General features: G+C 42.6%; 1 protein-coding gene across 1 annotated transcript in view; it reads right to left on the bottom strand.

Annotated features, from left to right (window-relative positions):
• Nucleotides 1-806: 806 nt before the first annotated feature.
• Nucleotides 807-27,518, bottom strand: part of LOC133456430 (antigen WC1.1) — a 42,183-nt gene continuing 15,471 nt past the window's right edge. The window contains exons 9-20 of the mRNA XM_061734905.1: nucleotides 17,577-17,885; nucleotides 16,174-16,518; nucleotides 14,877-15,179; nucleotides 12,691-13,005; nucleotides 10,663-10,923; nucleotides 9,474-9,649; nucleotides 5,513-5,621; nucleotides 4,478-4,627; nucleotides 2,706-2,786; nucleotides 2,406-2,586; nucleotides 1,947-1,981; nucleotides 807-1,015 (exon numbers count right to left, since the gene is read on the bottom strand). Of these exons, the coding sequence (XP_061590889.1) occupies nucleotides 807-1,015; nucleotides 1,947-1,981; nucleotides 2,406-2,586; nucleotides 2,706-2,786; nucleotides 4,478-4,627; nucleotides 5,513-5,621; nucleotides 9,474-9,649; nucleotides 10,663-10,923; nucleotides 12,691-13,005; nucleotides 14,877-15,179; nucleotides 16,174-16,518; nucleotides 17,577-17,885 (2,474 nt within the window). The remainder of the gene's footprint in view (nucleotides 1,016-1,946; nucleotides 1,982-2,405; nucleotides 2,587-2,705; nucleotides 2,787-4,477; nucleotides 4,628-5,512; nucleotides 5,622-9,473; nucleotides 9,650-10,662; nucleotides 10,924-12,690; nucleotides 13,006-14,876; nucleotides 15,180-16,173; nucleotides 16,519-17,576; nucleotides 17,886-27,518) is intronic.

The raw sequence follows: 27,518 nt of genomic DNA on the forward strand, positions 1-27,518 counted from the left end.
GATAAAGCTATGAACTCGTCATGGGGATCGAAAAAGACTAGAAAATAATACCACAATGGAAATAACCATGCAAGCTCATCGACTGTCTTTACGTCGTATATTTTTAAACATACAAAGAATTTGATACAGCACATTCTGAGTGTCTCTAAAAAACATAAAATCAGTTGGTTAGCAGATAAAAAAGGGGAAGAACAATAATACAGTTCAGCTTAGCTTTACTACACAGATTTGTGTATATCTATATATAGATATACACATATATACATACATATACATATATATATATATGCACATATATATGCAAGTATATATGTGTATATATATATATATATATATATATATATACATTTATATATATATATATACTTACATATACATATATCAGTATATATATTATATACACATATGTATATGTATATATAAGACATGCAAAGATATTATATTATATATATTTGTATTATATAAAATATATATATATATATATATATATATATATATATATATATATATATATATATATATATATATATATATAATATGTAATATCCTATCAACAATAACAGATTTTGTTATAATAACAGCTTCACAAGTGTTTAACAAACAGAACAGCGATGATTGTATGTCCTTTAAAATAATTCCTGTTTGAAGTATTTGTGGGTTGGTTTTAACTCACATGTTTACTTCCTTCGCTGCATTTAAAAGCTCGTGTTTGTATGTATTTATCCTCACTAGCATGAGTCAGCAGGATTTGCGGAGCGTCCGTTCTGCCAGAGGGAGGAGATTCTAGGTTTCAGCCCAGCTTTGCCTCACCCGTCTTCCCCCGGCACCAGGTAGTCCCCGTCCTCCTGCAGCCGGCCTGCAGGCGGCGCTGCGCCGGGATCAGGCGCGTCGTGGACCTGGGCCGTCGTCCGCGGGGCCTCCCCGGGGTCGGCGTCGGCGTCGGCCCCGGCCCCGGGGTCGGCGTCGATGTCGTCGTAGTTCTCCTGCACGTCTTCCACTTCGTAGGTCACGCCATCTGTTTTAACACAAACACGTTTACAACCTATTCATACACTCCAAAAATCTTTGGTAAGAATTGTTCCTAACTCTCCACGTTTAACACCATCCACACCTCAAAATTACAAATAATAAAAATCTACGATGTGAATAAGTATCCAACAGAAATCCTGATGTATAAAGTCTCTCCATTAACTTTACCCAGACATTTTCATAATTATTTTGAGTTTAATTCTTATTATCTTTCTACAGAAGAGTATTAGGGCCAGGCAGGAGAAAAATAAAAATAATATTTTCGAGGAGGTAGAGTTTTTTTCATTATGCACTTTGAGAAAAAAGTCGAAATGTCAAGATTGAGGTTAAAGTACAATTTTGAGAAAAAAGTCAAAATTTTGTGAATAAAGTTAAAATTTTGACAAAAAAAGGCAAAATTTTGACTTTATTCTTGAAAATGTATTTCTTTTTTTTTATCCCCGGTTTTTTATAGGATCACGTTATTCTGGCCAGTTCCTCCCCACCCCATCTGGCACCCCGGTTGGCCAGAGGGGGCAGTAGAGCCCAGGACTGTTGCATGTTTTTGTGAGGGTAGCTCACAGGGTAGCTCACATTAGCTACCCAGGGAACATGCAAACTCCACACAGAAAGATCCTTTCTCCAACCCCACCCAGGGTGTGGGCACTGAAGTCATGGGGGAACTAACACGCACTTCAGCGCCCACAGCGTCCCCGGCGGGAATCAAACCCAGGACCTTCTTGCTGTGAGACGGCTGCACTACCAGCTGCACCACCGTGCCCCCGTCTGAAATTGTATTTAAACATTAATCTCGACATTTCGACTTTTTTCTCGACATTTAGACTTTTTTTTCTCGAAGTGCACAATAAAAAAAAAATCTTCCCCTCTCAAATATTTTTCTCCTGCATGGCCCTGATACCCTTCCGTATCCTTCATACTCCACAAGAAGAAGGAATGATTTGCATTTCCCCTTCTGTAGAACCGCAGTTGCTAAATGTTCATTTATGTATCAAGGTGTTGTGCTGTGGATCAGTTTAAAACATCTAAGTGAAACATGCTCAACATTATCTGCATTCAAAAGAAAGCTGAAAAAAAGTTTATAGATTTTTAATATATCTGTGTTTCTCCTTCACCATTATTCAAATATATTTCCAAGCTATTTAATTGTATTCTGAAGTATCATATAACTCTGAGTTATCAGTTAGACTGTATAGGCCTATGTATTGTGCTTATATGGTTTTGTGAATTATTGTTTTTTATTTTTTCTTGTTTTTAGGAAGGGAGTCGCTTATAAGCCCTTCAGGTTTTTATGACGTCTCCTTCGCATCTTTTCTTAACTTTTTTTCCTCTGTGTAATGTTCCTTTTTACGAGTGCAAATAATAAAACAAAAACAAACAAAAGGATCAGCTTCAGAGTAGGTCGGAACTTTCCATCCTTTCCTTCGTCCTGCGGGGCCTCGGAGGACCTGGGGGGGGTTAGGGGCTGACCCTCCGTCACCTCGTCCACGTCGTCGTAGGGCAAAGACGACGCGCTGAGTCTGTCCTTCTCCCCCATTAACTCAGAATCTGCCCCGAAACCTGCAACACAAGGATTTATTTATCACAACCACCGTCCAGAATCAGATATATATATATTAATATATATATACATATATAGAACATATATAGAACATACATGAAGGACTTCTGAAACTCACCGTCGCGACCAAAGTCGTCCATTTCGCTCAGTTTGTCGACGTCTTCGTACTCGCCACTCTCGTAAAACTCCCCGTCGTTCCCTGACAGCATTGAAAGTAACATTAGAAAGTGTTTTCAGACTTTTAGACTGAAACAAAAAAAACCAGTGCATTCACATGTTTGGATCCCGTGAAGACGTTTGCTTCGGTTCTTTACGACTGGTTTGGTTTTTTGGCTTTGGTCTTGCTGGTTTACCTGCAGGTCTCATGACTAGGGATGGGAATGGAGAACCGGTTATTGTGCAGAACCGGTTCTCAGTGTTTTCAATTCCTTGGAATTTTTTGCAAATTTTTGAAAACAATTCCCTTTTCAATTCCCGTGAGCACGAATGACGTCGTCACGCACGGAGCCGGCAGTCGATAATCAATATGGCACTCAAGCTCGAAAGTCTGGTTATACTCAGGGGTGAAAGTAGATTAAAGTTCTTGCGGGTACTACGACCCCAACCTTCATGGCTTGTTCTCCTTCCACCACCAGCTTCTTCATCCCTGAACACGCATTAAATTTTTTATCGCCTGTACGGTGTAGAAATTAGAAACACTTGACACTGTGTAGGCCTATAGCAAATGGTTTATTTAAATGGTGTAAATAAAGGCCAGTCCGGACCAAGGATTGTTTCAAAATCATAACAATTTGTTTTGTTTGAAATTATAATAAATTTACAGTTACAGTTAGTAAATTGGAATTGAGGTGTCCTTGCGTCCTTTGGAGGGAAAAAGAGGTGGACTTGACACATATAATTTGCCACTTTCTTAGTCCTATGCCCTTTAGTTCACTTGTATCCTTCATGAGTCGCGTCTATCTGGCCTCCATAAGCCGTTCATTTTGGGCCCAAAGTACTGAAACCATGAGGGACCAACATAATAAGTTTGTCCATGTCAAACCCAAACCCACTCCGTACCCAAGTACAACGGTCTTTGGAACCAGATCAAGTACCCCGTCTTTGGGTCAAGATCAAGTACCACTTCCTTTTATTTGCCCCAGATCATGCAAGAACAGTTCTATAATGAATAAGACCGTAATGGGGGGGTGTTTGGGTCCCACTTGGGCCAACAACATAAATTAATCTGTCCTATCAGCACAGAGCTGCTACTGTAGAGCCTCTTCATAAAGGGATCACATTGGAGGCAGTGCAGAGAAAAGTTTCCCTCTAGTGGCAAAAAAGCCTCATTACAACAACTTTGAACGAGAATTCATTTGACCTGCAGGCAAAATGTTTGATGTTTTTTATCTGTGCTGTATTTATTTGTACCAAGGGACTGCAGAGGCTAATTAGCCCAAAGCTAACTCTGGTGCAATGCATCAAATGTTTACATTTATGTTTTTAATTGCACATAGTCCCTCTCAAACACATTTTAAGAAAGAAAGAAGAGGGGGGCAGATAAGGGCAGTAGCCTAGCTTTGATTCAGTCTCAGGGACCTGAAACGGTTGCTGCTTGTGTCTCTGCTTGTTCTCGTTCTCTTACAGATCTCCAAAGCTTGTGTGTTCGACTAGCAACGGATGTCACCCCTCACATTAAAAAAAATAAATAATAATAATTAAAAAAAAAGATATATTAATAAAATAAATATATATGATATATTAAAATATATATCATATATATTATATATTAAAAATGAATAATATATGCCTTAGGTTTTTATCAACATGGTATTAAAAAGAAAAAGAAGAAAGAAAACATTAAAATCAAAGTGGTTACAAGTGTGTAATTAACTGCGTAGATGTACTCACGTGACATTCTGCGTTTCTTGTTTCTCCTGATGAAGTAGTATCTGGCAAACACAGCGATCAAGATCACCGACACCACAGCCACTCCCACTCCCAGGACGATGGCGACGGTAGGAACCGATGGTGTTTCAATCGTCTTCTCTTTTTCATAGCCTGAAGTCAAATGGACAAGTTGATGGTTTCATACTTTACCTGATTCACCGACTCTAAATGCAGAAGTCTACGGAAGAGTGTTAGGGCCATGCTGGAGAAAAAATATTTGAGATTTTTTTTTTTTATTGTGCACTTCGAGAAAAAAGTCGAAATGTTGAGAATAATATTGAAATACAATTTCGAGAAAAAAGTTGAAATGTTAATGTTGAAATACAATTTCGTGAATAAAGTCAAAATTTTGTGAATAAAGTCGAAATTTCGTGAATAAAGTTGAAATTTCAAGAATAAAGTTGAAATGTATTTCAACTTTATTCTTGAAATTTCGACTTTATTCACAAAATTTTGACTTTATTCACAAAATTTTGACTTTATTTACGAAATTTCGACTTTATTCTCTAAATTGTATTTCAACATTAACATTTCAACTTTTTTCAAGACTTTATTCTCGACATTTCAACTTTTTTCTCAAAGTGCATTATGAAAAAAAAATCTTCCTCCTCTAAAATATTATTTTTATTTTTCTCCTGCCTGGCCCTAATACCCCTCTGTAATCAATATGCATTGTCAAATCTAAATAAATAATTTTTTGTTTTTTTTGTTGAAATTGAATTTCAACATTAATCTCGACATTTCAACTTTTTTCTCGACTTTTTGCTCGACATTTCGACTTTATTCATGAAATTTTGACTTTATTCTTCAAATGAATCTTGACATTTCAACTTTTTTCTCAAAATTGCATTATATATAATATTATTAAAAAATAAATAAATATTATATTATTTTTATTTTTCTCCTGCCTGGCTCTAATACTCTTCTGTAGAGGTCACTTTGCCGTCCGACACCGGATGTGAGAGAACTTGGGGGGGGACTCCGGGTCTTGGTTACCGTGGCAGTAGAAGACGGCCGGTTTCTTGGTTTTAGGCGCGTGCAGGTTGACGCAGTACTTGAGGTCTTTGGCTCCAGACTTGCAGGCCAGGCTGGTCGTCATGCCACTCTAGACCCAAAGAAAACTTCAGAATTACAGTCCAAACCGATATGACAACCACGGTATTCAAGGGTTAAATATTGCATAAAGGAATCCTTCCTTAACAAATCAAACAATTAATTAACCATGACAGGACAGGATATATTAAAGGTACGCTCTCTGTTATTTATTGATGTCATAATCTACAGGTGAAGGTTGGAAAATTAGAATATATTGCAAAACTTCATTCGTTTCAGTCAATTTAACTAAAGGTGAAACAAATATATTATTTCCCACTAAATGCAAAGTGAGATATTTCAAGCCTTTATTTGTTATAATTTTCATGATTATGGCTCACAGTTTATGAAAACCCTAAATGAAAAAATCTTGAAAAATTTGAATATTTTATGAAATCAATAAACAATTCAATCATCAAAATTATAACAACAAAAGCCTGAATATATCTTGCTTTGCATGTAATGAGACTCCTATATTAGTTTCAACTTTTAAGTTGAATTATTGAAATAAATTAACTTTTACACCATATTCTAATTTTCTGACCTTCACCTGTATCTACAGGACTGTCTCAGAAAATTAGAATAATGTGATAAAGTTCTTTATTTTCTGTAATGCTCAGTCATGTTTTTTAATGTTGTGCTTTGTCGATATGGATGTCATATCTCGTCGCGCATGTCTGCTGGTGTCTGATTCTGTGTCTGGCATTAATTTGCCGCGGGGACGAATGGTGGAAATTACTGGCTACAACCGTGAATATTTACACTTGTGTCTATTAATATGTACAGTCCCTGTTAAACAAATACAGGAAATTCAATTGAATTGAAAATAAGAGGAAACCTCAAGGGCTACAGAACGTCACATTATGAGACAGAAACATCACCAGCGTCATGAGTGCGACCTGTGTTTACAATTTTTTTGGCCGCCGTCAATATTTTCTTGTATTTTACTTGTTTTATATTCTAAAGTCACACTTAAAAGTAAAGGCTGAATTATGCTTCTGCGTCAAAATGGCGCCGTGCCTACGGCGTGTGGTTTGGATCGACGCAGAGGACACGCCGTCACCTGCGCCGTCAGTGACGTGCACCTCCCGAAAATTGTAACTACGCGTCGAGGAGACGCAGACCAAACGCAGACAGAGAGAGCTGTGATTGGTTCGTTTGAAAGCGAAGCATTTCCGGTTTCCGGTTTGAATCAATAGTGAACTTCCAGGGCTCTTTTCTTCATTTATGTGTGATTTTTTTTGTTTTTGTTTTTTGCACAATAGTTGTCCTTATTTCTTTGATTCACTGTGACCGGAAAAAGTCGGATAAACCATTCAGAAAAAGATCGCTAACTAGCGGCCGCGGGGGGTACTGCACAGCGACCAAATGGAGTGACGGAGAAGTCTGAAGGGTTCAGCACGGCGTCACGGCTGCGGCGTGTGCTCTGCGTTGGTGTGACGCAGAAGCTTAATTCAGCCTTAACTCCACTTCTCTGTCACTCCAAACCAAAGACTCTGGTTCATCTTGGAAGTAACTGGAAGTTACTCGTGTCATTTGTTGATGTTTTTTTCCAGGATTCTGATTGGCTAGCATGACTTCACCTGTATCTACAGGACTGTCTCAGAAAATTAGAATAATGTGATAAAGTTCTTTATTTTCTGTAATGCAATTAAAAAAACAAAAATGTCATACATTCTGGATTTATTACAAATCAACTGAAATATTTTAGCCTTTTATTATTTTAATATTGCTGATTATGGCTTACAGTTTAAGATTAAGATTCACAGAATATTCTAATTTTTTGAGATAGGATATTTGAGTTTTCTTAAGCTGTAAGCCATAATCAGCAACATTAAAATAATAAAAGGCTTGCAATATTCCAGTTGATTTGTAATGAATCCAGAATGTAGGACATTTTTGCATTAGAGAAAATAAAGGACTTTATCACAATATTCTAATTTTCTGAGACAGTCCTGTATATGTCTATGGTTGCCAGACCTGTTGCAGCTCAATATTGATCCATATATAAGGCGCACCAGATTATAAGGCCATTAGGTGCGCCTCATAGTGCAGAAAATACGGTAGAATAAATATTTTTTTATGCAGTTTAGAAGTTTTGGGGATGTCCCTTTTTTTTTGGTGCCTACGTTGCTGAAATCGGGGCGTCCCTTAAAGCAGGGGTTCTTAACCTTTCTGACCTCGAGGCCCAATTTTTTCAGTACAGAGCGGCCCAGGGCCCAAGTAAAAACCTTGTCAAATAAAATGATCATCACGGACTTTTATGAAACATGTCAATGTTAACATGCACACGTCAAGCTTGATTTATACTAGGACAAATCCATCAGTTCAGGCTTATTAATAAAAAAAGATCAATAATTAGATTTTACTTAAATAAAAAAGGAAGGACTCAGAATAAAAAATATATATACATATAATTCAATCAATGGATGGCAGTAGAGCGGGTCGTCCAATGATCGGAAGGTCGGCAGTTCGAATCCCGCTGAGTCCCAGTTGCTGTCGTAGTGTCCTTGGGCAAGACACCTTACCCACCTTGCCCCGTGTGAATGTGTATGAATGTTTGGTGGTGGTCGGAAGGGCCGACTGACGCTTCTGTCAGTCTGCAGGGCAGCTGTGGCTACAAACGTAGCTTACCACCACCAGTGTGAATGTGTAAGAATGAATAATGGTCTCTGTAAAAAGCGCTCTGGGTGTCTTGAAGGGCGCTATATAAAACCAAGCCATTATTATTAATAAAAAGTAAAATAAATACATTCAAAATAATGTTTTTAAATTAAATAAACTGTAAATAAAATTGAAATAAAGTGCAAATGAAACTATATTTGTGCATAGCAGAACCAGAAGAATCTTTATTTTCTTTCATATACATATTAAAAAAAAAATACAATTTCCTTTTTATCTGCAGCTCTTAATGAGACACTTGGGCCTCTGAGACACAATCAGGTCCAGTCTGGGTGGAATGGGGGAAAGGCTCACTCTCAGAGTAGCATCCAGCGTTGCTCTGAGTCTGTTTCGGGCTTTGGGCTTAGTTGTGGCCACGATGGAGAATATAAAAATAAAGGATCACGCGGCGCTCGCTCTCCCCGTTGCTGGGCGCAGACCAAGTAATCAATCCCTGATACTGGCAGATCCAAGCCGACTCTGAGCGCAGACCAAGTAAACGATCCCTTATCCTCGCGGATTTAAACCTATTTTGTGCAAAACAAAGGATTTTCTCCGTAAATACAGGCCTTAATAGTACACGTGCAGCTAGATCAGTGTCCGAGGTAAATGGAACGTGCCGCGGCATTATTCTCCCCCGCTTCTTCCTCTTGGTTCCCTCCTCCACCGGCTGGCAGTCAGTAACAACTGACTAACGCATTAGCGCCACCACATGGTCGGGATGCAGTCCCGCGGCCCCCGCGGCCCAAACCTACAAAACAGAATTTTTTTCGCGGCCCACTAGGGGGCGCTCGCGGCCCAAGTGTGGGCCGCGGCCCTATGGTTAAGAATCACTGCCTTAAAGGAGCATGAGGCTCCTTTTAAGAAATGAGACTCTCTAGCGCCACCCTTCACCACGACAGCCGTTGGGGGTACTGCAGCCAACAGTGAAGCCGGCACGGGAGAACGGGGAGAACGTGCATGCAGCGTCATGTGACGTCACATCCGCCGCCCAGCGCGGGAAATTCAGGCCCAGAATTGCAGCACATTTTGCAGCACACAGCCTGTTCAAGGCAACGCAGAGATACACTAGAGGGCTCATTCTTTTTGATTTGGAACGCTTCACCTGACATTATTACTAGAAAACTTAAAACATATACACATTTATTTTCATAAATCCTGCCTCATGCTCCTTTAAAGGAGGCAGCCCTATGTGAGGATGTACCATGTCCTGAGGGCGTTGGTCGCCCTGCAGCATCTTCGGGGTGCAGTTCAGGCCTCGGCACAGCTTCTCCTGCAGCTCCGTGGAGGCGTCCATGACAGCCACGTACTCCCACCCGTCTCTCACTCTGATCTGCAGGGAGCCGCCACATTTCCTCGTCACGTTGAATTCAACTCTTTCTGTGAAAATAAAGATAAAAACCAAAGATCCCCCATTGAGTTGTCATGGACATGAAATCTAAATACGGGGACCAAAACTGAATGTAAATATTTCTTTATATTTGTTTCATTCTTCTGTATAGCTCAGGGGTCGGCAACCCGCGGCTCTAGAGCCGCATGCGGCTCTAGAGCCGCCCTAGTGGCTCCTGGAGCTTTTTCAAAAATGTTTGACCTTTTTTTTCTTCTTTTTTTTCTCTTTTTTTCCTTTTTTTCTCTTTTTTTCTTCCTTTCCTTTTTAATCTCGACATTTCGACTTTTTTCTCGACATTTCGACTTTTTTCTCGACATTTCAACTTTTTTCTCAACGTTTCGGCTTTCGCCATTTGACTTTTCTTGAGAGAAAATTAAAAAGAGCCATATTGGACCAAAAACACAAAAAACAAATACGTCTGGAGCCGCAGAAAATGAAGGCAACACATGCTGCATGTATCTATATTAGTTATAACTGGGGGAAGATTTTTTTTTTTCATTATGTACTTCGAGAAAAAAGTCAAAATGTCGTGGAAAAAGTGGAAATGTTGAGAAAAAAGTCAAAATGTTGAGAAAAAAGTCGAAATTTCGAGAAAAAAGTCAAAATTTCGAGAAAAAATTCAAAATTTGGTGAAAAAAGTTGAAATGTCGAGATAAAAAAGGAAAGGAAAAAGGAAGAAAAAAAGAAGAAAAAAGGAAAAAAAGAAGAAAAAATTAAAGAGAAAAAAAGGAAAAAAGAGAAGAAGAAAAAAGAAAGAAATGAGAAAAAAAGAAAAAAAGGAGAAAAAAAGAAAGAAAAAAAGAAAGAAAAAAAAATTTTTTTTTGAAAAAGCTCCAGGAGCCACTAGGGAAGCTCTAGAGCCGCTGGTTGCCGACCCCTGCTCTATACGGTAGTCATAATCTTCGTTGATGAAAGCAGCTTTAGACCTCAGTAGATGATGCTGATAATGCCCCCCCCCCCCAACCAGTCAGGATGTGTTGAGGAACTGGTGCAAACGTCTCACCGGTGCAGTAGATGCTGACCCTGCCGGTGCAGGCCCCCCGGGCCCTCTTACACTGGCCCAGCTTGTACTGGTGGTGGTCGCAGCTGACGTGGTAGCCCTCCCCGGTGTGGGGGGAGGAGGAGTTGACCACGGCGTTGCCGCAGTCCAGCTCCTGGCAGACTCTGTGGGCGTAGTCCAGGTCCCAGGAGCTGGAGCAGACCGGGAACCCGTCCAGGTCCAGGGTCCCGCCGCACGGCCCCGACAGGCTGACGGAAGGTTCCGCTGCAGGGACCAGCAGGAACACAAGTTAGGAATTAAATATTATCTGTATTTGGTTTTCAAAATCCTTCCAATGACACACAAAAATAAAGGGAAACATCAAGGGCAGCTGAATTATTGTCCAGCATTCGAATCATATTCGAATCATATTTCCTTACAAGTCAGGTATTTATCATAAAGTAACACTCAGTTACTGGAGAGGAGATTACGGCCGATAGTCGAACCTCGGATTCAGGAGGAACAATGCGGTTTTCGTCCCGGTCGTGGAACACTGGACCAGCTCTACACCCTCCGCAGGGTGCTCGAGGGTTCATGGGAATTTGCCCAACCAGTCTACATGTGCTTTGTGGATCTGGAGAAGGCATTTGACCGTGTCCCTCGTGCCATTCTGTGGGGGTTCAGTGAGTATGGAGTCCGGGGCCCTCTATTAAGGGCTGTCCGGTCTCTGTATGATCGGAGCAGGAGTCTGGTTCGCATTGCCGGCAGTAAGTCAGACTTGTTCCTGGTGCATGTTGGACTCCGGCAGGGCTGCCCTTTGTCACCGGTCCTGTTCATAATCTTTATGGACAGGATTTCTAGGCGCAGCCAGGGGCCGGAGGGGATCCGGTTTGGGAACCTCAGGATTTCATCTCTGCTTTTTGCAGATGATGTTGTCCTGTTGGCTTCATCAGACCGGGACCTCCAGCATGTGCTGGGGCGGTTTGAGGCCGAGTGCGACGCGGCAGGGATGAGAATCAGCACCTCCAAGACCGAGGCCATGGTTCTCCACCGGAAAAGGGTGGCATGCCCTCTCCGGGTGGGTGGAGAAGTCCTGCCTCAGGTGGAGGAGTTCAAGTATCTCGGGATCTTGTTCACGAGTGAGGGAACAATGGAGCGGGAAATTTACAGACGGATCGCCCTAGCGCCCCCTACTGACCAGCTAGCACCTCTATTGACCAGCTAGCACCTCTACTGACCAGCTAGCGCCCCCTACTGACCAGCTAGCACCTCTATTGACCAGCTAGCACCTCTATTGACCAGCTAGCACCTCTACTGACCAGCTAGCGCCCCCTACTGACCAGCCGCCACTGGTCTGAAAAAAGAAACAGAAATTGGCCACCAGCTGATTTGGGGAATTTGAGGCCCCGTTTACACGTAGCAAAAACGGTGGTGTTTTCATGCGTTTTGGCCGTTCGTTTACACGAAAACGAAGCTCAAAGTCTCCAAAAACTATTATTTCTGAAAACGACCAAAGTGGAGATTTGCAAAAACTCCGTCTTCACGTTTGCTTGTAAACGGAGAGAAACGGACATTTAGGCTTCAGAACGTCACATTATGAGACAGAAACGTCACCAGCGTCATGAGTGACACCTGTGGTTACAATTAGTTTGGCCACCGTCAATATTTTCTTGTATTTTACCTGTTTTATATTCTAAAGTCACACTTAAAAGTAACTCCACTTCTCTGTCACTCCAAACCAAAGACTCTGGTTCATCTTGGAAGTAACTGGAAGTTACTCGTGTCATTTGTTGACGTTTTTTTCCAGGATTCTGATTGGCTAGCATGACTTTATCTTCTCGTTACACTGCCCCCTGTAGGTTTGGCTGCTCATAGCACCTTAACAGCTATTTATGCAGGTTCCTGGAAATGATGGTATTTTTCAAAACGTAGAGGGGGAAATATCCGTTTAAATACCCGCCTACGTGCAAACGTGGCCTAAGTTTATCTGAAGTGAGTTTTTATCTGTTTCTCGAACCGTCTCAAACGCGGCGGTGAAGGAGCGACTCTCACCTCCACACTGGATGAAGAGCTTGTCCTGCCCCGACGGCCGGGTTCTGGTCTCACAGTCCCAGATGCTTTCTGGAGCTGAAACCCCTGGAACCCCGGAGACCCGGGAGCAGTGGAAGGTGCTGTTCCAGAGAGACCCGGGTTCGGCCTTCACTGATGTGTGATTGGTGACCCGGCCACAGTTCAGGTCGCTGCAGAGCCGGTTCGACTCCACGTCCGTCCAGCCGTGACTGGAGACGAAGCTCCTCCGACCCTCGGAGCGAACGACCACGTCGCCTCTGCAGGCGTGTTCCACCTCCAGCGCCATCTTCCTCCACCCTGACGTCAAAAAAGAGAGAAGATTTTGAGACATATTTAGTCGCATTCGTTATCAAAGGAGAGGTCACATTATACTAGGCCAGGGGTCGGCAACCCGCGGCTCTAGAGCCGCATGCGGCTCTCTAGCGCCGCCCTAGTGGCTCCTGGAGCTTTTTCAAAAATGTTTGACCTTTTTTTCTTCTGTTTTTCTCTTTTTTTCTCTTTTTTTTCTTTTTTTCTTTTTTTTCTTTTCCTCCTTTTTTTCTTCTTTTTTTCTCTTTTTTTCTTCCTTTTTCCTTTCCTTTTTAATCTCGACATTTCGACTTTCTTCTCGATATTTCGACTTTTTTCTCCACATTTCGTCTTTTTTCTCAACATTTCGACTTTTTTCTAAAAATTTTGACTTTTTTCTAAAAATGTTGACTTTTTTCTCCACATTGACTTTTTTCTCGAAATTGTACTTCAACATTAATCTCAACATTTCGACTTTTTTCTCGAAATTATGACTTTTGTCTCAACATTTCGACTTTTTTCTAAAAATTTTGACTTTTTTCTCCACATTTCGACTTTTTTCTCGAGATTGTACTTGAACATTAATCTCAACATTTCGACTTTTTTCTAAAAATTTAGACTTTTTTCTCAACATTTCGACTTTTTTCTCGATATTTCGACTTTTTTCTCGAAATTGTGACTTTTTTCTAAAAATGTAGACTTTTTTCTCAACATTTTGACTTTTTTCTCAACATTTTGACTTTTTTCTAAAAATGTAGACTTTTTTCTCAATATTTCGCCTTTCGCCATTTGCCTTCATTCTAAGGTTTATACAAGACTTTTCATATTTTGCGCTCCAGACATTTGTTTTTTGTGTTTTTGGTCCAATATGGCTCTAAAACATGTTGGGTTGCCGACCCCTGTATTAGGCCTTTGTTGAAAAAAATCGATTTTGCAATTCTAAATCGATTCTCATATTAATTCCTAAAAATCAATTCGTATGTCTAAAGATCGATTTTTCATTACATTACACATTTTGGTATTTTTGTGTTCATGCCCAAAAGAGGATGTTTTGTTGATCATGATGTTTTTGCCTTTAAATATGTTTAAAGCTATGAAAACATTAATGTTTTAAGTTATAATTGCATAAATTGTCTATATTTCATTACTTTATATACTGTCTTGGGGTTACATTTGTTCTCAATTTGTTTTCGGGTTTTTCAAAAATGAAAAACCCAAAAAAGACCGAAAATAAAAAAAATAAAAACGGAATATGGGATAATAAAACCGTCCTAATAAAACAATAAAATAAAACAGTTTTAATAACACTAACCCAAATTAATATCGGAATCGAATTGAATCGGATTGAATCAAATCTTGATAATCAATTCTGAATCTTAAGAATCGGAATTGAATCGATTCTTGACTTTTTAATCGATCCCCAGCCCTGCATGATACGTAGATTTAGGGGGGTGGGCGATATGGCAATAATATCATATCACGATTAAATTTTTTTGGGCGGACATCTTCGATTTTGGGGCCGCCCTCTTGGAATTTTGAGTGGCACGCGCCTTTTTCCTAAAGAGCAGACCTTGGAGAGTATTTGTGCCAAATGTTATGCTTCTTTATCAAAGTGAAGTATCGTCTTGAAAAAATGAGTTAACCTACTGCACTAGACCAAGATATCTGTTGTGAAGACGTGCAAAGCGGCGTTACAGCCAATAACACGTTGAAAATTTGGGACATTGAGCGGCTAATTTCAAATGATGCAGCGTCTGTTTGTGGATATTTACTGGTATAATAATGTATTTTGGACTAAATACTTTACTGGATTGGATCGACTGGACCTTTCTGACTGTAACCAGCGGACGGGCCGTCAGAGGTAAAAAGATTCCACGAACCGGAGCAGCGAAGGCCCCCGAGCCGGACGTTTGACGTCGTCCCGGCCTCGATCTCACAGTCCCTCAGCCGTTCATTAGAGGAGCACCGCAGCTTGGTGACGACCTTCTGGGCCTCCGTCCTGGGGGGGAAGTAGGGGATGGTTTCCACGGCGACCCCACAGTCCAGCTCCCTGCACACGGCGTCCCCGGTTCCATCGCTCTCCAGAGCTTTCCTCTGCACCGGCAGCCACTGACCCTCGTAGTGGATCAGGACGTTTCCAGAACATCTGTCCCGGGACGGGCTCAGTTTGGTCCTGATGCTGCCTGCAACCAAACACAGAGAGGGCTGGTTGTTGTTAGGATGAAAATACAGAAGTTAACACAAGTTTATTTGTATAGCACAATTCAAAACAAGGTAATTCAAAGTGCTTTACATCAACATTAAAAGCGGCAAGACACAATTAAACAGTAGATAATGAATAAAATGATAAGAAAATGATAAGAAGGAGGTAAAATAATAAAAAGCACAAGTTGTTACAAAGTAAGGGCAGTAGATCCAGCAGGTTCATCTCATTCTTAAAATAGCAAGAATTACGTTTCTATACGGTCAAAATGTACAAAGACCGGGTCAAATACAGAATTACAAAAGTAATCTGTGCAGATTCGTACGGTGAATTAAACCAATTTGACAATTCTAGGTCACAATGCCTGAATTCAGGGCTTATCCATCACTAGTGTAACTTTCTGCGCTTTTCAAAAATCATAAGTATTTAATTTAAGAGTACGCTTAAATAACAAATAAAATGAAATAAAATTATAAGAAAAGAGGTAAAATTACGAAGAGTATTAGGGCCAGGCAGGAGAAAAATAATATTTTAGGAGAGATTTTTTTTTATTGTGCACTTCGAGGAAAGAGTCGAAATGTTTAAAAAAAGTTGAAATGTCGAGATTAACGTTGAAGTACAATTTCGAGAAAAATGTCAAAATCTTGAGAAAAAAGTAAAAATTCCGTGAATAAAGTTGAAATGTTGAGGAAAAAGGCGAAATTTCGACTTTATATAAAAAATTCAAAATGTTGAGATTAATGTTGAAGTACAATTTTGACTTTATTCTTGAAATTTCAACTTTATTCTTGAAATTTCGACTATTTTCTTGACATTTTGACTTTTTTCTCGAAGTGCACAATAAGAGAAAATCTTCCCCTCTCAAATATTTTTTCTCCTGCCTGGCCCTGATACTCTTCCGTACAAAAGAAGTAAAATAGTAAAAGCAGCAGTTGTTAGACTAAGGTGAGTAGAGTGCAGAGATCAGCTCGTACCCTCACAGACCACGTAGGCCGGGTTGCAGCCCCGCCTGGCGTCGTCCCAGCTGACGAAGCTGCTCTGGCTGAGCGGGGCCCGGCCCGAGCTGTGCAGGCTCCGGCCCGAGCCCAAGCTGTGCAGGCTCCGGCCCGAGCCCGAGCTGTGCAGGCTCTTGAACAGGATCGTGCGTGACTTGCGTTGACTGTAGGAGGGGAAGGTCTTGCTCCCGCAGCCCAGGTCGCTGCACAGCTGCTGGGATTGCTCGTCGGTCCACGTGTCCTCACACAAACCTCCAGAGCTTTTCTCCAGATAAACGTCCACGTATCCCCAGCAGCCCTCGCTCAGGTTCAGGTGGATGTTCCCTGTTGGGGAGTCAGAAAGAGCTCAGGTTAAGCCGGGCAGACTGCGATTATCTGCTCGTTTTGAGCCGATTTTCCAGTCATGTGACTATTTTTTGGATCGGGCCAGATTTCGACCCAATCGTTGGTTGTGCCTCTTGCAGTGTACGTGGGGTAACGACGAGAGTGTAACACCTCACGACCAGAGATTAACACCTCACGACGAGCTCCCGATCACAAATCGTGAGGTCGCAAGAAAATCAAACGTGTTTGAAATCCTGGTCTCTCCTCGTGAAGGAATCACACAGTTGAAGCAGCTACGACCCGATTGGGCTCATCCTTTCACAGAGAGCATGCGCAATCTCTGATGTCACGTCAAAAACTATTATTTGTAGTTTAAAGTGTTGCAAATTCACATTACAAATCATGTTTTAATAGCAGAAAAAAAGACTGCATTTCCCACGTCTGCCCAACCATACGCATACGGCGTAGGGTACGCGGCGACCCGCACCGTACGGGGCGGACGCCGCGTAACCTACGGCGTAGGCTCTGCGTTGGTGTAACGCAGAACCATAAATCCGCCTTTAGTGTGTCTCTGTGTGCTGTTCTGAACACTTCTCTTCTCTGTTGTCTCATTTTGCTCGGACGTCGGGTCCCTCCGCCAAGACACAACTTTTGCGGTATGCGTTCATTGTTGTGTCTAAAAATGATGCGCAGTGCCCACCCAATCAGAAACGGTACAGATATTTTGGGATTTTTTTTTATAGGCTATATATAAAAAATTAAAATTATAAAAAATCAAAGGATCCCCATAACCTTTGATTAGGTGGGCAGGACGCACGTTTGGGTGGACACAGCCCACCCCTGCCCCAAAACCAGCCTCGAGTTCCAGTAACAGAACTCCGACGGGAGGATTATGATCGTATAGTGTGAGCAGACGGAGCATCAGAGCATCGGGTCGTACAGTGTGAGACCATAAATCGTGGGCTGTGAACTTTTGAACTCAGCGATCTAGTCGTGCAGTGTGAGATGGGGCTGAATCAAACCATTTAAAATATCGCACAGTGTATGCCCAGCGTTACCTGAACATTTCACGTAGGCCATGGTGTGATTGGCGTCGTCTGGACGGGACATTTTCCTGCAGTCGAACAGGGACTTCTCCGCGGCGGGACAACGGTACGATATCGTCCCAGCGTCCGCCTCCATGGTGTCGTTGGCGAGCGGATGAGCCGTGAAGTCCACGGCTTTCCCACAATGCATCTGCCGACACACGGTGTTGGCAGACTCGGCGTTCCACGTGTCGTTGGATCCGGAGAGCCACTTGACCCGGTTCTCCTGCCAGATTCCCACGTTTCCAGAGCAGGTTTCCGACAGGACGAGCACCTTGTGCTCTGGACGAGGAAAAGAAAAGAACGACCCGCTCATTCTTTCATTTCAATTCAATAAACTACTAATAAACTGTCCAAACTATGCCTGTGTTGAAAACAATCGATTTTCCGATTCTAAATAAATTCTCATATTAATTCCTAAAAATCGATTCGTATGTGTAGCAGGTATATAATAGTGTGTATATATATGCATTCCATCAAAAATCCCTCACTCCATATTATTTTATTTTCAGTCTTATTTTGTTAATTTTATCTTATTTTGGTGGGGTCTTCACAACCGCGGTGACGTCATCCACCTGCTTTCGCGCGGTTTCTCGCTCTCTTGCTTTTGACAACGGAGAGAGAAGTAAGTGGATTATTTTCCACCTGTTCATATTTTGTTTTATAAGTGTCTTTATAAGTGTCTTTAAGTGTTACAAACGGGGGAGTATTGTTGTAGTCTGAAGTTTTGTTGTTATATGTTTCTTTTGTGAGCAGTTTTGGTGTTTTGGGGGATTCTTTTAATCTTTTCTTTTAATTGGGTTAATTTGTCGGAGGCTTGTTTTGATGGCATTGTGGGGACCCCCCACTCTGCTCTACGCTCTGACACACACACACACACACACACATACTCACAAACCACTCCATTTGTTGACCCGTGTTTCCCTCATTGCAGCTGGCGTCGAGGCTCTAGTGTCCGAGCAAACACTAAAGCCTAGTTTTTTTCAACGTTTATTTCAGGTATGTTTCTGTTGCTCCCACGTTTGTTGTATTTTAATTTATTCTTTTATTAACTTTATATAAAATATGTTGTTCAGCTAGTCTTGTGTTTATTGTGAAGTGTGTTATATGTATTTGTATTATATAATTTCTGTTTGAATTTGTCATGTACTGTAGTCTAAGTGTGGCTGCAGCGCTCTTGCTTTTGACAACGGAGAGAGAACTGGCGTCGAGGCTCTAGTGTCCGAGCAAACACTAAAGCCTAGTTTTTTTCAACGTTTATTTCAGGTTTATTTCTGAAATAAACTGGCTGAACAACATTGCCGAGTCCCTGTGTCCGTCCATCCATCCATCAGAACACAACGCAGAGCCCAAACCGGCTACATTGGTGCCGTGACGACCCGGATGCATCAAGATCAACGCCAGCTTGGTCGCCAGGGGTCAGCCAACAACAACGTTAAAGTTCTTTTAAGAAGGTTATATTGAAGTAACTTTGTCACAGTGACAAGGGCATTTGGGAAGGATTTGGTTATTGTATGATCCTATATTTTTTTTCTGGAAATGGAAAAGTATAACTAAAAAAAAAAGAAAAAAAAAGAAATGTAAAGTGTCACGTGAAAGAAAAAGACAACTGAAAATTACTTTCTTTGTTATTGTGAAAAATCAGTATATACATATATTTTTTTTTCTTTTTTTTTTGCATTGATGAGTTATTTGGAAGAAAACAAGAAAATGGATTACAATGCTGTAAATGGGGAATCGGCTCATATTATTGGTTCTGGTTCTGGGAGGGGGGCCCAACTATTTAACACTCCGATTTCTGGTTTGGGGAGGGGCGTCCGGCTGTTTAACTCTTTAGGGAGGGGGTCACAGCTATTTAACTCTCCAGTTACTGGTCTTGGAAGGGGGGCGCAGCTGTTTAATTCCCCAGATGTAAGACCAGAGGTGAGGTCACCAGCACCCAGATCCACCCATCCAGTTAGTGTTCCAGACAATGTAGGTTCCCCAGTGTTCACTTCCACTCATCTACCTAGCCGTCCACTCATTACACACATGCCCAGTGAATCACTGTCAGTCATCCCAGATGTGAGTAGCCCAGCTTTGAGTAGTCTCATCACACAGATTGCCCTAGAAGTAGGACATTCTATATCAGCTCAGTTAAAGGGGAAGAGTCAGACAAGTGAAGACAGTCAGGTACGGGTTCAGAACCCAGGTACAGGCCAGTCACTTGTTGATTCCACACTTAATCTGACTGGTGTGAAGTTAGTCATGCAGTCTGATGTGAGAGAGCCTCCAGTGTACAGAGGAGATGGGTCTGACAAGCTTACGGTGCATGAGTGGGAGGAGCTCATGGACACCTACTTGAGGAAAAGGGGCATACAGCTAGGAGAGCAGCATCAGGAAATGTTGTCTAGATTGATGGGCAAAGCCAAAGACATCGTAAAAATAACACTCCGTAGCAATCCTTCACTGAAACCTCATGAGAACCCGAAGGTTATCATTGACATACTGAAACAGCATTTCAGTGGTGTGTCATGGTCCAGTATGCCTCTTGCAGACTTCTATAGCACCGTGCCTGTGGTAGGAGAGAACCCAGTTGAGTACTGGATCCGCCTTAACAAGGCTGTTGATGCAGCTGAGGAAGGTCTGAGCAGACAAGGGCGACATATTGATGATCCCTGTCGAGAGGTGACTATGATGTTTGTCAAGTATTGTCCTGATCCTTCCCTTGCTGCAGTGCTGCGGTTCAAAGCGCCAGAGAAATGGACTGCTGGTGAAATACAGGAGCACGTTGACCGTTATCAGATCGAGACGGGAGAACGACTGACCACCAGACCACACCGTCCTGGCCCGGTGAGGCCTGTCACCGCTCATGCTCAAGCACCCGTGTCTGAGGAGACATCAATGCCCAGCCAGCCTGTGATGCCACCTGTCCAGGCTGAAGCGAGTGTCACATCTGCTCCTCAGTTCGATGATAATTGTCTCAGGACTCTGATTGGCCTCCTTGATCGCACACTCATTCAGAACAGCCAGGCAATGGCTCAAGGTAACCAGCCGATCTATAGACAGCACCAGTCTGACCAGTCACAGAGGAGACACTGTAGAGTCTGCAAGTCTGTGGAACACTCGACTCTGGCACACTGCATGCGGGACCGCCTATGTTTGTCTTGTTTCAAGTCAGGCCATATCAAGAGAGACTGTTCGAGTTACACCAACGGACGGAAGGACCAAGCCGCACAGCCACCTCGAGAGCAGAAGCCTTTAAACTAACTGGCCCGCATTGGAAGAGGGGAAGTGTGGGTGAGGACAAACAAACCCTCAGAAGTGACAGTGAAATTGAACAGTGTTATGTGAAAGTGTGCAGTACAGCACCGGCCGGTGTGAAAGTAATAGCACAGAAGACACAGAGAATTGAGCCATACGACGAGCTATTCTATGCTCCAGTCAATGTAAATAATACATTCCAGATGCGAGGGATGCTTGACTCAGGTTCCATGGCCTGTACTCTCAGTGAAGAAGCAGAGAAAAGAATGCTGAGTGAGAAAGTATTGTCAGAACGGAGACCTATGACTCAGGAAGTGGTCTTAGTGGGCTGTGGAGGAAAACTCACTAAACCAAAGTGCTTGTACGAGGTTGAACTGAAGGTGTATGGAGAGAGCTGCATCGTTCCAGTCCTTGTGGTGCCAGGCCAGCGAGATGATCTTATTATCGGCACAAACGTCATCAAGTTTCTCATGCACAAGTTGAAGAACAGTGATGATTACTGGCGCCTCATCTCCGTCTGCAGCCTTTCTTCGTCCCCAGAGTGTGAACAGTTTTTAGACGTCATGGCTAATACATCCCGTTGGAGGGGTGAGGAGCTACCGGACAAAATTGGCACAGTCAAGCTCAAACAATCAGTCACTCTTCTAGCGATGCAAGAACACCTTGTTTGGGGTAAGCTGCCCAACAATACTCCGATGTCACCAGGAAGCACTGTGATGGTGGAACCGACCTCATCCAAGTCCATGCCACGTAACATCATGGTTGGTCGTATCGTGACACCTCTGTGGGGTGATAGGTGGATCCCCATGAAGGTCACCAATCTGTCTGATAGACCAGTTACGTTGAAGAGGAACTGTAAGCTGGCGGATGTGTCCCCCTGTCTGGCTGTGGAGGATTTTGAGCTGCTCCAAGGCTCTAGTCAGGTTGACAAGACTGTTCCAGCCAAGTGTCAAACATCAACCAGTCCTTCTGATCTCGAGCAGAGGCTGCGGGATGTTGGCCTCGACAACCTTGACGTACAACACTGTCTCACCACTCAAACAGGGAAGGAGAAGTTAGTCCAGCTGCTTGAGCGCTACAATGATGTGTTCTCCAAGCATGAGATGGACTGCGGTGAGGCAAAAGGCTTCGTCCACCGCATTCGATTGACTGACGAACGCCCGTTCCGCCTTCCTTACCGAAGAGTACCCCCTGCTCACTACCAGAAACTACGTCAAGTCTTGACGGACATGGAGGAGCAAGGGATAATCCGGAAGTCTGTGAGCGAGTATGCCTCACCGCTGGTGATGGTTTGGAAAAAGGATGGAAACCTGAGGATCTGCACCGATTTCCGGTGGTTGAATGCAAGGACACTCAAGGACGCCCATCCCCTTCCACACCAGTCAGACTGCTTGGCCGCCTTGGGAGGAAACGCCTACTTCAGCACGATGGACTTGACGTCCGGCTTTTACAACATCCCCATGGCCGAAGAGGACAAAAAATACACAGCCTTTACCACACCGCTGGGTCTGCATGAGTATAATAGGATGCCGCAGGGGCTATGCAATAGTCCAGCCTCCTTTATGCGCATGATGCTGAGTATATTCGGGGATCTGAACTTCAGCAGTTTGCTATGTTATTTGGACGATTTGCTTGTTTTTGCGTCAACTGAAGACGAAGCACTGCAGAGGTTAGAGGTCGTCTTCCAACGTTTGCGAGACCACAACCTAAAATTGAGTCCCAAGAAGTGTCACCTGATGCGATCGTCTGTCAAGTTCCTGGGTCACATCATAGATGGCAGTGGTGTGGCTGTGGATCCTGCAAAGGTGGAAGTAATATCCAAGATGTCTAAGTCTGATCTAATGGAAGATGATGGGTGTACACCCTCAGTGCGGAGGATCAAGTCCTATTTAGGCATGGTGTTCTTTTACCAACATTTCGTCCCTAATTGCTCTTCCATCGCCAAGCCTCTCTTTGCTCTGACTGCTGGTCAAAAGAGAAGAGGAAAGAAGAAAGTCAATGTGAAGGCAGGGACGTTCAGGAAACTCAAACCTGATGACTGGACTCCGGAGTGTGACATCGCCTTTGTCAGTCTTAAAGACAGTCTGCTGAACTGTGTGGTCCTTGCACACCCCGACTTCTCACGTCCCCTGATTCTGTCTACCGATGCTTCCTTGGACGGACTCGGAGCAGTGTTGTCACAAATACCAGCTGGTGAAAGCAAAGCACGACCCATAGCATTCGCAAGCAAGACACTGAGCAGCTCTCAGAAAAATTATCCAGCTCATCGACTTGAGTTCTTGGCGCTGAAGTGGAGTGTCTGTGACAAATTCAGCCATTGGCTGAAGGGCAATTCCTTCACAGTGTGGACGGACAACAATCCACTCACGTACATAATGACCAAGCCCAAACTCGACGCCTGTGAGCAACGATGGGTAGCAAAGCTTGCTCCTTATACATTCAGTCTGAAGCACATTGCCGGAACCAAGAACGTGGTGGCTGACGCCCTCAGTCGTGATCCGTTTGCCAAGCCAGTTGGGCATAGACTTGTCTCGGAGTCCTACAACAATCTGCTTGCGGAGTCTGATGAAGTTGGAGTGAATGGAGTTCAGGATGTCTTCCGTCTGAAAGTCCAGTGTCAACAAACTAAGAAGGCAAAACGGGGCGCTGCAGCTCAGTCCCGTTGTCTCCAGCCCCTGTGTAAAGACATTGTGAAAGCTATAATTGGTTCTCATAGTCATTGGGACGCAGCTGTGGAGTCCAGGGCGACAGAACTAATTCAGTCCGTGCAACACCTGGTTCCATGTGGGCAAGATCTGCTTCCTGCTTTCTCGCTGGAAGAGCTCCGACAAAGCCAAGAGCTTGACCCTAGCATATCCAAAGTCATGCCTTTTCTAGATCGACAGAGGAGACCCTCAAGGCGAGAGAAAGACTGTTTGGGCAGAGGTGCATCCTGGCCAAGACACCAGAACCTTCTGCCAGAGCTCCGCTTGAGAGTATCAGGACTTCCGCTCCTATGGAACTAGTGTGCTTGGATTTCTGGAGTGCGGAGGATAACAAGCAACGTTCAGTGGATGTTCTCGTCCTGACAGATCATTTTACTAAGTTGGCCCACGCCTTTCCCTGCACCAACCAACAGGCGAAGCAGGTTGCTAAGAAGTTATGGGATAACGTCTTCTGTGTGTATGGATTTCCAGGACGAATTCACACAGACCAGGGAACCAATTTTGAGAGTGATCTGGTTGCAGAACTGCTCAAACTGTCGGGAGTCTCCAAGTCACACACTACAGCGTATCACCCCATGGGGAACGGAGGAACTGAAAGATTTAACAGGACTCTGGGAAGTATGCTCCGTTCTCTGCCACTGAGGGAGAAAGCCAAGTGGCCCCAGCAGATTCAGACCCTGACGTTTGCATACAATGCCACGGTGCATGAGACAACTGGGTATGCGCCCTTCCACCTGATGTTTGGTCGGGTTCCAAGGCTTCCCATCGATGTGATGTTCAAACAGGTCCTGCACGACCCTGTGGTTGTTGACTACGGCAGCTATGTGACAACACTTATGTCCCACCTTCGCGAGGCAGCGGATATTGCCCAAAGACATGCCATCAAGGAGCAAGACAAGCAGGCCAGGGGTTACAATCGAAGGGTCAAGGGGACTTGTTTGAATGTGGGAGACAGGGTGCTTCTCGCCAACAAAGGCGAGAGGGGCAAGAAGAAACTCGCAGACAAGTGGGAACCGACAGTCTATACTGTCGTGGGCTGCAATCCACAGACTCATATCTACAAGCTGGAGGATAGCGATGGAAGGACAAGGGTGGTGCATCGCAACCTTCTCCTGGATATCAGTTTCCTGCCTGTGACGTCTGCTGAAGGGGGTCCATCAGATACCGAGGATGGTTTTGATGATTCCGAGGACGAGTCTCAAATGGAAGATACCGTCGACTCTTTGGAGGAGGAGGATTCAGGAGATAGGACGAGCGCATGGGTCCTCAGTGGAGCAGAAGATGTCAGTCACCAGTCTGATTCAGAGGTAGATGAGTCTGATAGGAACACAGAGCCAGACCAGTCAGTTGCCCCAGATGCAGCATTGGTGATTGACGCCAGTAGTGTCCAGTCATTCAGACCAGTTACAGTGCCGGCAGTTTATATGTCAGATACAGTGTCGAGTGTTCACACAGCCCATGCCCCTACAGTTATTCCTGGCGCCTTACCCAGAGTTGAGGAAGAACGGGGTCGAGTCAGTCAGGGACCCACGCAACCAGACATGCAGGGTGTGGTCAGGACACGTGCTGGGAGGGTTGTTAGAAAAGTCGACCGGTTGATAGAAACAATGGTTCAGGAACCTCTTAGCATGGGGGGGTTTGCCTATTCGTTTCGTTAGGGTTCATAGCTTGCTTCCACTCTGTTCTAGAGGGGTTGTTTTGTTTATGTTTTTGTTTTAAAGAGAGGTTCGCCCTCTTTTTTTCACATTTTTTTTTTTTTTGTCGTTGTGCTATGGTGTACTTCCTGAATGTACTCACCAGTTTGGTTTGGGACTCAGGTAGGCCGGGTGGTTTGGTGTACGCGGCACCAGACATTTCTAGGAGAAAGTGGGGTTTGGCCGACCTTTTGTTTTCTCTGGGCCTGTTTACCGGGCAGCTCTTAGCTGAATGTGAAGATTAGATCTTTGTGTGTACCCGTGCCAGTTTTTTTTCGTGATGTTGGTTGTCCCTATCTGTTATGATATGTCCTGTCAGTCGCTCAGGATTTTGGTGGAATTCAGGAGGGGTGAATGTAGCAGGTATATAATAGTGTGTATATATATGCATTCCATCAAAAATCCCTCACTCCATATTATTTTATTTTCAGTCTTATTTTGTTAATTTTATCTTATTTTGGTGGGGTCTTCACAACCGCGGTGACGTCATCCACCTGCTTTCGCGCGGTTTCTCGCTCTCTTGCTTTTGACAACGGAGAGAGAAGTAAGTGGATTATTTTCCACCTGTTCATATTTTGTTTTATAAGTGTCTTTATAAGTGTCTTTAAGTGTTACAAACGGGGGAGTATTGTTGTAGTCTGAAGTTTTGTTGTTATATGTTTCTTTTGTGAGCAGTTTTGGTGTTTTGGGGGATTCTTTTAATCTTTTCTTTTAATTGGGTTAATTTGTCGGAGGCTTGTTTTGATGGCATTGTGGGGACCCCCCACTCTGCTCTACGCTCTGACACACACACACACACACACACATACTCACAAACCACTCCATTTGTTGACCCGTGTTTCCCTCATTGCAGCTGGCGTCGAGGCTCTAGTGTCCGAGCAAACACTAAAGCCTAGTTTTTTTCAACGTTTATTTCAGGTATGTTTCTGTTGCTCCCACGTTTGTTGTATTTTAATTTATTCTTTTATTAACTTTATATAAAATATGTTGTTCAGCTAGTCTTGTGTTTATTGTGAAGTGTGTTATATGTATTTGTATTATATAATTTCTGTTTGAATTTGTCATGTACTGTAGTCTAAGTGTGGCTGCAGCTCTTGCTTTTGACAACGGAGAGAGAACTGGCGTCGAGGCTCTAGTGTCCGAGCAAACACTAAAGCCTAGTTTTTTTCAACGTTTATTTCAGGTTTATTTCTGAAATAAACTGGCTGAACAACATTGCCGAGTCCCTGTGTCCGTCCATCCATCCATCAGAACACAACGCAGAGCCCAAACCGGCTACATATGTCTGAAGATCGATTTGTTTTTTCAACATTACATTACAACACTGTATAAACCTAACAGTACATCTTAATAACAGAAGTAAGTTGAAATAACTTAAACTTTGGAAAAAGTTGAGGTAACTCATTGCCATCAGTTAAGATAACTCAAAAATGAATTAAATAAATGTTTGAAGCTGGTATAAGATGTCTGTGTTTGTATTGTGTTAAAGCAACTTAAAGTTGAGTTATTTAAGTTATGACAACTAAAATGGTTTAAGGTAATCAGTTTCCTAAAATGAATTGAGTAGCTAGAAGTTGTCACCACTAGAATGTGATAATTTAATTTAGAGGAATAAAACTGAGTAACTTGGTTGATATGGAGGATTTTTTGTGCCAAAATTAAATAAATAAATACATCATTAATTAATTAAAATGGGAATGAAATATATCATTAATTAATTAAATGTTTTACATTTCATGATTCACACGCAACACGAAATCATTAATTAAATGTGTCATTAATTAATTAAATGCTGAAATAATAATTTTTTTTTAACTTAAAATGAATTGTATTTTAATTAATTAATGACATATTTAATTCTAATTTTAATTAATTAATGACACATTTAATTAATTAATGATATATTTAATTCCCATTTTAATTAATTAATTAATTATGTATTTATTTATTTAATTTTGGCACAAAAAATCCGTCTTGATGCAAATTAATACAATCAACACAAGTTTGAAGGAAATACTACATATGAGTGTATAATACGTATTAGTTTTAAGTTCAGTTTACTGAATGAAATGGTACTATCAAATGTATTTAACCAAGTTACCTTAACAATAAATATTTGAGTTACTTGAACCTCAATGGAATATTTTTTTACACTTGAATTGTTTGAGTTAATAAACTAAAATGGTTTTAGGCAATCGGTTTCCTCAAACAGTTTGAGTTCAACTAACTTATCAGGTTTTACAGTGAACTTTTGGTATTTTTTGGTTTATGCT

This window comes from Cololabis saira, chromosome 12 (assembly GCF_033807715.1).
Source record: "Cololabis saira isolate AMF1-May2022 chromosome 12, fColSai1.1, whole genome shotgun sequence".
Classification (NCBI taxonomy): domain Eukaryota; kingdom Metazoa; phylum Chordata; class Actinopteri; order Beloniformes; family Belonidae; genus Cololabis; species Cololabis saira.